The 13996-nt window shown below is 46.0% G+C and overlaps 1 protein-coding gene across 1 annotated transcript in view; it reads right to left on the bottom strand.

Moving 5' to 3' along the window:
* Positions 1 to 13996, bottom strand: part of LOC105936417 — a 49360-nt gene that overhangs the window by 8687 nt on the left and 26677 nt on the right. The window contains exons 6-13 of the mRNA XM_036144046.1: positions 13457 to 13550; positions 11474 to 11560; positions 11168 to 11281; positions 4588 to 4686; positions 4300 to 4451; positions 1797 to 1935; positions 390 to 512; positions 102 to 299 (exon numbers count right to left, since the gene is read on the bottom strand). Coding sequence (XP_035999939.1) covers positions 102 to 299; positions 390 to 512; positions 1797 to 1935; positions 4300 to 4451; positions 4588 to 4686; positions 11168 to 11281; positions 11474 to 11560; positions 13457 to 13550 — 1006 coding nt within the window. The remainder of the gene's footprint in view (positions 1 to 101; positions 300 to 389; positions 513 to 1796; positions 1936 to 4299; positions 4452 to 4587; positions 4687 to 11167; positions 11282 to 11473; positions 11561 to 13456; positions 13551 to 13996) is intronic.

Genomic DNA, 13996 nt, shown 5'->3' with positions numbered 1-13996 from the left:
CAAAGCGACTATTTTCAGTGTTGCAAAATCCACACGCTTTATCCTAAATCAAATGCTGCATGAACGAAGGCAGGAACTTAAATTCTGAACTCTGGTCTCACCTGCTCACAGAAATCACACACGTTGACCATAACCTGCAGCTCTCGGCCACATGCCTCCGCCCTGCACAAGAAATCCTCCAGCTCTGATTTAAAGGTGCAGATGAGAGCCCTGAAAGCCCCCGTCTCTGGGTAGGAGGGCCTACTCTGCTGGAGTTTCTCTGCCTCCGACACCAAGGACATGGCGTGATGCCTGCGGTCCTGGAGGAGCAAGGAGACTCAGCGAGGCGGACCAACACACAGCAAAACACAAAGAGCGGAAAAACAGCCACGGAGCAGATTTAAACTCACATTAGCTTCAATTAGGAAACCAGTGAAGCTGTTGAGGATCTGCTCCAATCTGTCGCCAGAGTCCTCAACGGATTTGGCTTCCAGCAGGTGGCGCTCTCCCTCTACGCTGAACCATTGCTGAAACTGCAGAGAAGGTTGTTATTCAGGAGAAAATCTTGCATGGTGCTGCAACATCTACGCAGATTCATATCTGCTTATAGTCTGGTGTCTGTCATGGATTAATTTTTCACCTAAATAAGATATGACTTAAACATGGAGAACGTTTCGTGAACAGGTTTGTGAGTTACAGCCCCTCAGTAGTTACTTGAAGAGGGTTCTGTCTTTGTTTTGTTCTGGCTGTGTTTATGGTTTCTCATCTGTTTTGGCTTTATGCTTCAGAGCATTTTAAAGATTTGTCCTCTAAACAGAAAAAAAAGAAACAGTGTCCCCATTAAAAAGTACAATATAATCAAATGGGAAAGGATTAAGAAAGAATATAATCACTTATCATTAATATCCGAATAAGGTAATTATAGCAATATTTAATTTGATTTAACGAATGTCATTTCCTTTTTGTTTAATATTGATACACTGAAACATTTCCTTTTTTAAAAGGTCTGAATGATTATGTTACAGTGAATGAAAAAATAAGTTTATGTTTATTTATTTCTTCTAATACACATAGAGCTAAAATTATACATACAGGACCATAAATATGTATATACTCCCACTAATATCTGGTTGCATCTCCTTTAGCAGGTTCCAGCTCCACTGCATGTATTCTGCAGCCATTAACAAGCTATGATGTGATTTGGTCTAAATGTATGACCATTTTTCTTATCAGAATTAGCTAGGCTGATTTAATTTGGTTGGTTTTAAGGCACAGATCTAACCTTTAAGCAAACGCCATTGTTTAGGGACAGTGTTTGGGATTATTGTGCTTAAATAGCTCAATATTTGTCTCCTTTTTTTAAAACCAAAAAACTTCTCTAGGGCTTTAGAAATCCCTGGCCTCAACTATATTGAAAATTTAAGGGCTGTGTTTAAAATCTGTACCCGTGGCTGGAAACGAACCAATTTAAACAAAATCTGAGCCAAATTCTGCTTGGATTAGATGTCAAATATCTAGCCAGACTCATGCCAGCAGCTAGTAAATAGCTCCAAAAAGCATGTGGCAGAGATGCTGTGACATTTAGTCTAATATTAGACAGGGTTTGCTCGTGCAGTTCTTGTTAAATTTCATAGAAGTTGATTCCTGAATAACCTAAAAAACTTTAAAAAGTGTCTAAAATATAGAATATCGAAACCCCAAAATTAGCATGAGATACATGAAGATCTTGACTGGATGCAACTTCTGTATGCCGCTGTCGCTTTTACTCGAGCTTAAAGACAAATCGAATCAGAGATCATGGCAAAGGCATGACAGACCTGCATGAAGTGTCCCTCCATTTCCCTGAGCTGCAGCAGGTAATCCAGGTGCTCCAGGGATGCATTGGTCCTCTGGACGAGGATGTGAGCCTGCTCCTCCACGTAGTTGTACAGACTGGTTACTGAGTCCACAGCATCACTGTATGAAACAAAAGATAAAAGATTACCAACTGGGGAAAACCTTTTACAAACACTCACAGATACATGAAAAAAATACCGTTATCCAAAAAAGACAGTGATGTATGATTTTACAAATATTGACTCTCTGAAATCTGAAAGCTAAAATGTAAAACTGTACATGTCTTTCCTGTCTTCAATAATGCGAGCTGCCTGATGTTTTGTAGTTTCAGGGGTGTGGCCTTTGGTATAAGCCCTAAGGGGTTTATGTCACACTCCATCGCATTTCCTATTTTATTGATGTATTCTGAGCTTATATTTTGATTTGTAAAACTAACTAAATAAATAAAAACAATTTATTTGAGACACTTGAAGACAAGATCTCAGCTTTGGTTAGACCTTCCCAAATTAACAGAGGAATAAAACTGGAATATACACTGCAAAAACACAACTAAAAATAAGTGAAATTTTCTTAAAAATTAGTGTATTTGTCCTTGATTTGAGCAGGTAAATAATCTTATCTGCCAATGAAATTAGTAATTTTACCCCTAGAATAGGATAGTTAAATATAATGCACTTGAAATAAGATGATGGAGATGAGTTGTTCCTGTTTTAAGTGCATAAATCTTATTCCATTGGCAGATTATCCTATTTACAGTGGGGAAAACAAGTATTTGATACACTGTTGATTTTCCAGGTTTTCTCGCTTGCAAAGCTTGAAGAAGACTGTAATTTTTATCATACGTACTCTTCAACTGTGAGTGATGGAATCTAAAACAAAAATCCAGAAAAATACAATGTATGATTTTTAAATAATTTATTTCCATTTTATTGTGTGAAATAAGTATTTGATACACCAGAAAAATGAAACTTAATATTTGGTACAGAAACCTTTGTTTGCAATTACAGAGATCAGACGTTTCCTGTAGTTCTTGACCAGGTTTGCACACACTGCAGCAGGGATTTTGGCCCACTCCTCCATACAGATCTCCTCCAGAGCCTTCAGGTTTCGGGGCTGTCGCTGGGCCACACGGACTTTAAGCTCCCTCCAAAGATTTTCTATTGGATTCAGGTCTGGAGACTGGCTAGGCCACTCCAGGATCTTAAGATGTTTCCTACGGAGCCACTCTTTAGTTGCCCTGGCTGTGTGTTTTGGGTCGTTATCATGCTGGAAGACCCAGTCACGACCCATCTTCAGTGCTCTTACTGAGGGAAGGAGGTTGTTGGCCAAAATTTCACGATACATAGCCCCATCCATCCTTCCCACAATATGGTGCAGTCGTCCTGTCCCCTTTGCAGAAAAGCATCCCCAAAGAATGATGTTTCCACCACCACGCTTCACGGTTGGGATGTTGTTCTTGGGGTTGTACTCATCATTCTTCTTCCTCCAAACATGACGAGTGGAGTTTAAACCAAAAAGTTCTATTTTTGTCTCATCAGACCACATGACCTTCTCCCATTCCTCCTCTGGATCATTCAGATGGTCATTTGCAAACATCAGACGGGCTTTGACATGCGTTGGCTTGAGGAAGGGCACCTTGCGTGCACTGCAGGATTTTAATCCTTGACGGCGTAGAGTGTTACTAATTGTTTTCTTTGAGACTGTGGTCCCAGCTCTTTTCAGGTCATTGACCAGGTCCTGCCGTGTGATTCTGGGCTCATTCCTCACCTTCCTCAAGATCAATGATGCTCCACGAGGTGAGATCTTGCATGGCGCCCCAGACCGAGGGAGATTTTCCGTTATTTTGTATTTCTTCCATTTTCGAATAATTGCACCAACTGTTGTTGCCTTCTCACCAAGCTGCTTGCCTATTGTCCTGTAGCCCATCCCAGCCTTGTACAGGTCTACAATTTTATCCCTGATGTCCTTACACAGCTCTCTGGTCTTGGGCATTGTGGAGATGCTGGAGTCTGATTGATTGAGTGTGTGGACAGGTGTCTTATATACAGGTAATGAGTTCAAACAGGTGCAGTTAATACAGGTAATGAGTGGAGAACAGGAGGGCTTCTTAAAGAAGAACTAACATGTCTGTGAGAGCCAAAATTCTTACTGGTTGATAGATGATCAAATACTTATTTCACACAATAAAATGGAAATAAATTATTTAAAAATCATACATTGTATTTTTCTGGATTTTTGTTTTAGATTCCATCACTCACAGTTGAAGAGTACGTATGATAAAAATTACAGTCTTCTTCAAGCTTTGCAAGTGGGAAAACCTGGAAAATCAACAGTGTATCAAATACTTGTTCTCCCCACTGTACCAGCTCAAATCAAGGGCAAATACACTCATTTCAAGAAATTTTCACTTATTTTTAGTTATGTTTTTGCAGTGTAGCGCTTTCTGCAAATGTTCAAACTAAGAACGTGGTGTTTGTTGGGTACCTGAGGTCCTCACAGTGAGGGTATCTCAAGTCACTCTCCTTCCTCAGCCTCGCCAGGATGGCCCCGCCTTCCCTCTGCAGGCCGACCAATCGGCCGTCCTCCAAGACGTCCCTCATCAGAGTCCTCTGGTCCATCATGCATTGCTGCACAGCCTGTTTAACAGCGCGCCTTCACTCACACATTTTTACATGTATAAAACAGTCATCTCGCACTGACTCGTCACTCATGGCTGAGTCACGTCACTCGCACTGAGGCCAGATTTGAGAGGAAACAACAGGTTGAAATCACCTGCACGCTCTCGGTCGTCTGCAGTTCCTCTAACTTGCCGATGGCTCTCACCAACAAGCTGGACGCTTCATGCAGATTGTTCACAAAAGGGAAAAGTCTCTGAAAATCAAAGATTTGGACACACACAAACGAGGGCGCAATTTGTGAGTCACCTGTTTAATTAATGGGGTTGCCACACATTTTCTGCTTTAATATTCCATACAGACATGAATTTCTAGACTTTTCTGGCATTTTTTTAGAACATTCTTGATATCTGAGGACAATGTAGTAACTCTGAAATAGCTTTTCAATACTAAAGTTGTCAGGATGCAGCTTATTGGCTGCATGCTGAGCCTCTCTCCCTCTCTCTTGTTCCTGCGCAGCCTGATCAGTTTCACCTGGCAGGCTGCAATTAACCCACAACTGCTTCCACCTGTTCCCACCGCTTTATCAGACTCACCTCTTTCTGTTCCCGTCGCCGGTCCATAGCGTTCACTCCCGCTCAGTCCCTGCCAGTTTTTCTTGTCAGCTCCGTTCGTACCCGTCAGCCTGAAGACTCCGTTCACCTGGTCATGTTACAGTCAGCCCATAGACTTTCCGACAGTTTTGTTTCCTCCAGTATTCAGCTCAGACGTTCAGACCTCCACCGCTCGGCTCAGACGTTCAGACCTCCACCGCTCGGCTCAGACGTTCAGACCTCCACCGCTCGGCTCGGACGTTCAGCCCTCCACTGCTCGGCTCGGACGTCCTGTGCTCCACTACTCGGCTCTGAGGTTCTGCTCGCCTCTGCTCAGCTCTGATGCTCTGCTCGCCACTGCTCGGCTCTGACGTTCTGCTCGCCTCTACTCGGCTCTGATGATCTGCTCGGCTCTGCTCGGCTCTGACGTTCTGCTCGCCACTGCTCTGCTCGGCTCTGATGCTCTGCGCTCCACGGCTCTGCTCAAATGTCCTGCTCTCCAGTGCTCGGCTCCAGAGTTCCTCCCGGTCAGTCTCTCCACACTCCTCGTGCCAGCCAGCTTCTACACCCTTCACCTCCGTCCGTTGAAAGACTCTGGTCTCATCCTCCATCTTCCAAACTATTCAATAAAACTCACTCATAAGAACTGACTCTGTGTGTGCGTGCTGTGTCCGGGTTCATCCCAGAAAAATATATCATAACATTATGGACCGGCCAAGGGATGAACCCGAGCACGCACAGAGCCTGGTGTAGAAGCTGGTAGGATCTGCCTCGCCTCCGGTTCGTCTCGCCTGGGTCGCAAAGTTGCGACGCCACGCTTCCGTCTCGCCTCGCCTGGGTCGCCGTGCGGCGACGCCTTGCCTCTGTTTCGCCATGGTCGCTGGATTGCGACGTTACGCTTCTGGTTCGTCTGCCGAGGTCGCATCCGCGACGCCCCGCTTCTGACTCTGTTTCCTGGTTCGTTTTTTGCAAGTTCCGCCTCCTACGCTGCGCAGCCGTTAAAGACGGCGCTCCTCGTCGTCGCTGCCCAGCGTTAACTTTTGCTGCTGCCCAGCAGATTCAGACTTTGCTGCCCAGCGCCTTCTGGTTTTTGTTTGGAGTTATTTTTTGGTGTTGTGTTCTAGATCTGCTTTAGTTTCTAGTCTTTTTGTATATTTTTTATTGTTTTAGAAGATTTATTTCCGCCTTCTGTTCTTTGTTTTGGCTCAACCTTAGTTTTTGCTTTACTTAGGATTTTTTGAGATTTATGTTGCTTTTGAGTATTGTGTTTTATTTTGTTGGTTTTGTCCGGGTTTTTGTGTCCCAGGTTTACTCTAGTCGTTCGGGTTTTTTTTAGTAGTCTAGTTTTTGGTTTTCTTAGTCAGCTAGTTCGGGTTTTGTTCTCCGTCTTCTTGTTTTAGCCATAGCCCTGATTTAGTGTTCTAGGTTCGCCTTAGTCTTCTGAGTTTTGTTTTTGAGTTCCAGTTTTTTATTTTAGACTTCTTGCTTGCTTCTGTACAGATTTCTAGCTTTAGTTATCTAGTTTTTCATTAATTTAGTCGTACTTGCCCTCATCTCCCTGTTCTGTTTCGTTTCATAGTTTTGCTTTAGCTTTTGGTTCCTTTCCTAGTTTACCAGTCTTGTTTTGATTTTTCAGTTTGAGACCCTGTAGTTTCGTCAGCCCTGTAGTTTCGTTAGCTCTGTAGTCCCTGTCTTGACCCTGTAGTCCCTGTCTAGCCCCCGTAGTTTCAGTCTAGCCCCTGTAATTCCAGTCTAGCCTCTGTAGTTTCTGTCCTAGCCCTGTAGTTCTAGTCTTGTTCTGTATTTGTTTTTTTTTTTTTTTCTTATTTTTAGTTTTGTTTTGTCCTTATTTTTCCCCCCTTTAGTATTTAGGTGTCAGGGTTCCTGCGCCATCTGGGTTCCTGCGCTGTATGGGTTCCTGCGTTGGATGGAGTCCAGCGCTCTTAAAGGTCCCTGCGTTCTCTAGGTCCCTGCGCTTTCTAGGTCCCTACACCCTTCTCCTGTTTTCGTTGTATGTTTTGCCCTGTTTAGGTTAGTTTAGTTCCCTTCCGTAGTTGTTTTGTTCTGTCTTGCCCTAGTGTATCTGTGTTGTTCCCCTGTTTAGGCGCGTGCAGGTCGCTGCCAGAGCCCTCCGGCGCACCCATGTCGCCGGCTGAGCCCTCTGGTGGGCCAGACTGTCGCTGCCCTGCGCATGCAGGTTGCCGCCAGAGCCCTCCGGCGCTCCGATGTCGCCGGCTGAGCCCTCTGGTGCGCCAGCCTGTCGCTACCCAGTGCACGCAGGTCGCCGCCAGAGCCCTCCGGTGCTTTAGTCGCTGTCTGTGCCCTCTGGCGCGCCTGGCCTGTTACTGCCTAGCTCACCCTCTTGTTGTTGTTCCCTTGTTTAGGCGCTGCCAGAGCCCTCCGGCGCCCCTATGTCGCCGGCTGAGCCCTCTGGTGCGCCAACCTGTCGCTGCCCAGCGCACGCAGGTCGCTGCCAGAGCCCTCCGGTGCTTAAGTCGCTGTCTGTGCCCTCTGGCGCGCTTGGCCTGTTGCTGCCTAGCTCACCCTCTAGTTCCCTGGTGTTTAGGTCCTGTTTTCCTGGCGTTTAGATTTAGTGTTCCCCGGCGTGTTAGGACGCCTTCTGATTCTCGGTTCCCCAGCGTGCTAGGACGCCCTCTGATTCTCGGTTTCCCAGCGTGTTAGGACGCCCTCTAATTCGTGGTTCCCCGGCGTGTTAGGACGCCCTCTTTTCTCGGTTCCTCGGCGTGTTAGTACGCCCTCCGTTCTTGTTCCCTGGTGTTTTAGATATTCCTGTTTCCCTTGTGCCCCGGCGTTCCCTTTGCGCCCCGGCATTCTTCTTCCTCGCGCCCCGGCGTTCTCCCCACGCCCCGGCGTTCTCTTCCCCAAGCCCCGGTGTTTCCCTCACGCCCCGGCGGGTTTTCCCCTGGCGTTTCTGTACACCAGTCGTGTTCCAGCAGGAGTTGTTGAGCCTTGGTGTTGTCGTACGCCTGTTCTTCCCTCTGGCGTTGTCGTACGCTTGCTCTTCCCTCTGGCGTTGTCGTACGCTTGCTCTTCCCTCTGGCGTTGTCGTACGCTTGCTCTTCCCTCTGGCGTTGTCGTACGCTTGCTCTTCCCTCTGGCGTTGTCGTACGCCTGTTCTTCCCTCTGGCGTTGTCGTACGCCTGTTCTTCCCTCTGGCGTTGTCGTACGCCTGTTCTTCCCTCTGGCGTTGTCGTACGCCTGTTCTTCCCTCTGGCGTTGTCGTACGCCTGTTCTTCCCTCTGGCGATGTCGTACGCTTGTTCTTCCCTCTGGCGATGTCGTACGCTTGTTCTTCCCTCTGGCGTTGTCGTACGCTTATTCTTCCCTCTGGCGTTGTCGTACGCCTATCCTTCCCTTTGGCGTTAAGTACGCCTATCCTTCCCTTTGGCGTTAAGTACGCCTGTTCCTTCCCTTTGGCGTTAAGTACGCCCGTTCCTTCCCTTTGGCGTTAAGTACGCCCGTTCCTTCCCCTTGGCGTTAAGTACGCCCGTTCCTTCCCTTTGGCGTTAAGTACGCCCGTTCCTTCCCTTTGGCGTTAAGTACGCCCGTTCCTTCCCTTTGGCGTTAAGTACGCCCGTTCCTTCCCTTTGGCGTTAAGTACGCCCGTTCCTTCCCTTAGGCGTTAAGTACGCCCGTTCCTTCCCTTTGGCGTTAAGTACGCCCGTTCCTTCCCTTTGGCGTTAAGTACGCCCGTTCCTTCCCTTTGGCGTTAAGTACGCCCGTTCCTTCCCCTTGGCGTTAAGTACGCCCGTACCTTCCCTTTGGCGTTAAGTACGCCCGTACCTTCCCTTTGGCGTTAAGTACGCCCGTTCCTTCCCTTTGGCGTTAAGTACGCCCGTTCCTTCCCTTTGGCGTTAAGTACGCCCGTTCCTTCCCTTTGGCGTTAAGTACGCCCGTTCTTTCCCCTTGGCGTTTTGTACGCCCGTTCTTTTCCTTTGGCGTTAAGTACGTCCGTTCTTCCCTCTTGGCGTTTTCGTACGCCTATATTTTCCCCTTGACGCTGTCATGCGTCCGTTTCGCCTCGGCGTTTCCCTCACGCCCCGGCGATCTCGCTCCTTGGGCCCCAGCGCTCCTCTCACGCTTCGGCGTTGTTTCTCCTTGGCGTTTCCACACGCCCGTTACTTGCCCTTGGCGTTTCCATACGCCCGTTCCTTCCCTTTTGGCGTTTCCATACGCCCGATCCTTCCCTTTTTGGCGTTTCCATACGCCCGATCCTTCCCTTTTTGGCGTTTCCATACGCCCGATCCTTTCCTTTTGGCGTTGTGTACGCCCGTTCTTTCCCTTTTGGCGCTGTGTTGCGCCCGTTCCTTCCCTTTGGCGCTGTGTTGCGCCCGTTCCTTCCCTTTGGCGCTGTGTTGCGCTCGCTCTTTCCCCAGCGCTGCCAAGCACTCGCTTTTTCCCCCGGCGCAGTCAAGCGTTCGTGCCTTTCCCTGATGTGCCGCCCCCTGATTGTGCTTTGGCACATCAGTGTTCTCTTGCTCCTTGGTTCCCCGTATTCTCTGGCCCCTTTTGTGTTTGCAGGCTCTTTGGTCCCTCAGAGTTCGGTTTCGACTCTTGCCCGCCTTCCTGGGCCCCCTCCACCCGCCCGGCGTGGGGATTCTGGGCCGTCCGGTGTCCGGCCTTGGGGGGGGGGGTACTGTCAGGATGCAGCTTATTGGCTGCATGCTGAGCCTCTCTCCCTCTCTCTTGTTCCTGCGCAGCCTGATCAGTTTCACCTGGCAGGCTGCAATTAACCCACAACTGCTTCCACCTGTTCCCACCGCTTTATCAGACTCACCTCTTTCTGTTCCCGTCGCCGGTCCATAGCGTTCACTCCCGCTCAGTCCCTGCCAGTTTTTCTTGTCAGCTCCGTTCGTACCCGTCAGCCTGAAGACTCCGTTCACCTGGTCATGTTACAGTCAGCCCATAGACTTTCCGACAGTTTTGTTTCCTCCAGTATTCAGCTCAGACGTTCAGACCTCCACCGCTCGGCTCAGACGTTCAGACCTCCACCGCTCGGCTCAGACGTTCAGACCTCCACCGCTCGGCTCAGACGTTCAGACCTCCACCGCTCGGCTCGGACGTTCAGCCCTCCACTGCTCGGCTCGGACGTCCTGTGCTCCACTACTCGGCTCTGAGGTTCTGCTCGCCTCTGCTCAGCTCTGATGCTCTGCTCGCCACTGCTCGGCTCTGACGTTCTGCTCGCCTCTACTCGGCTCTGATGATCTGCTCGGCTCTGCTCGGCTCTGACGTTCTGCTCGCCACTGCTCTGCTCGGCTCTGATGCTCTGCGCTCCACGGCTCTGCTCAAATGTCCTGCTCTCCAGTGCTCGGCTCCAGAGTTCCTCCCGGTCAGTCTCTCCACACTCCTCGTGCCAGCTAGCTTCTACACCCTTCACCTCCGTCCGTTGAAAGACTCTGGTCTCATCCTCCATCTTCCAAACTATTCAATAAAACTCACTCATAAGAACTGACTCTGTGTGTGCGTGCTGTGTCCGGGTTCATCCCAGAAAAATATATCATAACAAAAGTTAGTAACATATAAATCTGGCACTTGCTAAATAAGGAATGTAGTTGCAGAGTTGATTATATAGAGCAAATGTTGATTCTTTGCACAGTCTAGGAACTTTGGCTTTTAAGATTTATTGTCAGTTTAAGCCTGCCTCTCGCCCATTGACAGCTGGAGATAGGCACCAGCACCCCTCGCTTCTTCAATAGGGATAAGCGTGTCAGAAAATGGATGGATGGATGTCAGGTTAAGCATCAGAGGGTCAGTTTAGCCTGAATTTAAAGTTGTTACGATGTGAATTCAGTTCGGAAATCCAAACCCAAAATACTGGTGGGTTAAATGTTCAAATCAAGGCAAGGTGAGATTGACAAATCAAGGATACGGTGTGTCAAAATTATATAAATCACTGTAAAAACCACTGCATTCATGTGCAAATATTAGATGTCGGTCCTTTAAAAGACAGAGGGAAAAATAAGTTGGGGAAAATCAAACATTTCCCTGTAAATTGGTGTTTTCCCACACATATCCAGACCTAAAAAAAAAAAAAAGAATACAAGCAAACTGCCTGCTTTTCCAAACTCTTTGAAACTGTGTAGAAATAAGTAAAGGCAAGCAGAAGCAAAAGCAGCCGCCTCACCTGGTGCAGCTCCTGCCAGTCACAGTAGCCGTAAGCGGTGCCATCCAAACGGGCGCTCAGCTGATTCACCTCCACCAGCTTGAGTAAGCCTTTCATCGATGTCACCAAATCAGTCTGAACCAATATTATACAATCAAAGTGAATATCTTTATAAAACTGCCTTGTAAATTACCCATCACATCATATTCATTCTGCGATGTTGTTTGTTGTTACCTTCAAGGCCAACAATGCTCAGAGACAGCTCTGAATGCACACGCTCAACAGAAAACACAATTCTAACGTTGTTGATGAGCGAAAGTATTTAACCTGGATTCCAGGACATTTTTCAGGCTGACGACGGTTCTCTTTGTCCACCAGCAGAACCAAGCTATTCACAGCACGGGGGGACCACTCCTGCAACAGGTCAACACAAGTTCAACCCTTTCAACAGGCTCAGCGTCTAGCTGGATCCAAAACACAAAACGATAACAGCATATATCAATCCAGTAAAAAAAGTGTGAAGTATCTAAATTTGTTAAATCAACTTTTTTTTTTTTTCAATTTGTAATGTTTTGTATTTTTTCTGTGCTCGGGAGCACCTAAATTATTTCAGATGACATGAGAGTGTTTAGATTAGGTATTAAACTGTACTTGACTGTTCTAGTTAAACAGTTTTACTGTTTTTAATGTTCTTTTTTGTTACTACATTCTATCCCTACTTGCTTTTATTCTATTTTCTATCTACATTTTATTATTTTGCTATATCTTAATCATGTAAAGCACTTTGTATTGTCTTGTACTGAATTGTGCTATATAAATAAATTTGCCTTGCCTTGCCTTGCCTAAACCACCCAAAAGTCCCATCAAACCGTTCCTATGTTGTGCAATCCTCTTGACGAAAGGCCAGAGAAGAGGCTGTAGCAACCAGCAGAGGGCAGTATACTGACTAAAATGAGTGCCACACTGCCCTTCCCCCACCTGTTGCTATGCACAATGAAGAGCACTGCATACGGTAGTGACTAATGCAGTTCTCTGTAGCTAACGAGAAAAAAAACGTGTCTATTTGGGAAAATGTCTGGTCACAAACACTAAAGGTTCGTATCCCTTCTCTCTGTGAGCAGCATGTTTCTAAAGCAAAACTGGACCAGAATGTTATGCTGTACTTGAGCAGAAGTCTTCAACGTGGGGGTAGCGACCTCTAAGGGGGTCATGAGATTAAGTCACGGCCCCACCCACCCCCTCTTCCCCCAGGCATGTGAACACACTCTGTTATTTGTGGTCACATGGAAAATAAGATAACTGACAGATAAGTTATAGAATTTTCTTCTTATTCACATGTTTAAGTCATTCACATGATTAAATGTATCTTTAGTCCATTTTTTACATTATATACTGTTAGCTAAAGTGCTCAAGTTTACATTTCTGTCTCTTATATTTCAGAAGTGTGAAAGTCCGACTTTATGAGACGTTTTCGTATGAATTTAATAGCTGCTAAAGATACATACTTTGGTTGCTCATCTTCAGTCCCCGTGCAAAGGAAGGAGCGCCACGCCCTGCTATTGGCATGAGGAATATTGTTCTGGTCCAAACCCTGACTGATGACAGCTGGTTCTTGCTATATTATTTAGTTCTTCCTTCAGCTCTTGGCAGTGGTGCCATAATGTAATTTTTTATGACCTTTCTGCCACTTTCCCATCATGTTTGCCTTGAAACATGGCGCTCCATCATGGTGATCATCACCAAATTTATTCTGGATATTTTGGCTCCACTTTTCATTCCTGGCAGAGCTTTCAGCAGATTTGTAATGAAGCATGAGAAGCTGCTCCACGTATTGACTGTTTCAGGAAGCTTCACTGTTGGCATCACAAAGATTTGATCATGTTTAACCTTTCTTCTCCAGATAATCACCCAGAAGCTGTTTTACTTGCTGACATCTGTGAAGCTCTGTACACAGCATCCCCATTAATCAAGGGACTGAAAAAGGTTGAAGACCCCTGGTCTAGAGGGCAGTACAGCTGAGCCCTTTGCATGTGAATAGAAATAAATAAGTTAACAATAAATTAATGTTATCGATCATTATTAGGAATAATTGTGTTCTTCTGTTTTAAATAACTACATGATGTTTTATGTTTCTGGTTAAAACTTTTGGGTGACTTTTGTAATACGGTAAAACTGGTATTTTTACTTAAGGTGAGATTCTCACACCGGCAATGACTAACATTACTTGCCAGTAATTATTTGCAAATAGCAGCTCTCCGGTCCCACGTTAACATGCAAATGGTTTTTAACTCGTATTTGTGTGCTTCTTACGTGAAGGGCCATCAAGGCCTTGTAGAACTGTGGTTGAGGATTTTTCCTCCTCGCATCAAATATCAGGGTCATCCCGGCTTCTCTGATTTCTTTCCTGCAGACAGACACAAATATAAGCCATTTTGAACTGATATTGATACACAATAAGTCATGTTAAATTTGATGGTCAAGCCCTAAAAGGATTCATACTCCCAGTAAATTAGATCTTAATTGGTTTGTTTCTAATTGGAAATGAATTATCTATATAGCACCAATTCATGAAACATGTCATCTTAAGGCACTTTCCAAAGTCAAATTCAAACTAATGCCTAATGAAAGAAGCATTTGTTTAAACAGTTTGTATCTGTTTCTCTTGGCATTTTATTAGAAAGTAACATATAACAATTTATACCCTTTTCAATAATCAGTAGAAAAGTTGTTATTGGCACTACAGCCACTGAAACCATTATTTTATGGCTGGCCACCTTTATATATGTTTTTGTTGATATTTTTACTACTAACATATTCACATGTATCTTTGGTGATAAAGTCCAAGACTTC

The sequence above is a fragment of the Fundulus heteroclitus genome, chromosome 1 (assembly GCF_011125445.2).
Source record: "Fundulus heteroclitus isolate FHET01 chromosome 1, MU-UCD_Fhet_4.1, whole genome shotgun sequence".
Taxonomy (NCBI): Eukaryota; Metazoa; Chordata; class Actinopteri; order Cyprinodontiformes; family Fundulidae; genus Fundulus; species Fundulus heteroclitus.
Note: the sequence above shows the minus strand (reverse complement) of the source record. Positions and strands in the feature narration are given on the sequence as shown.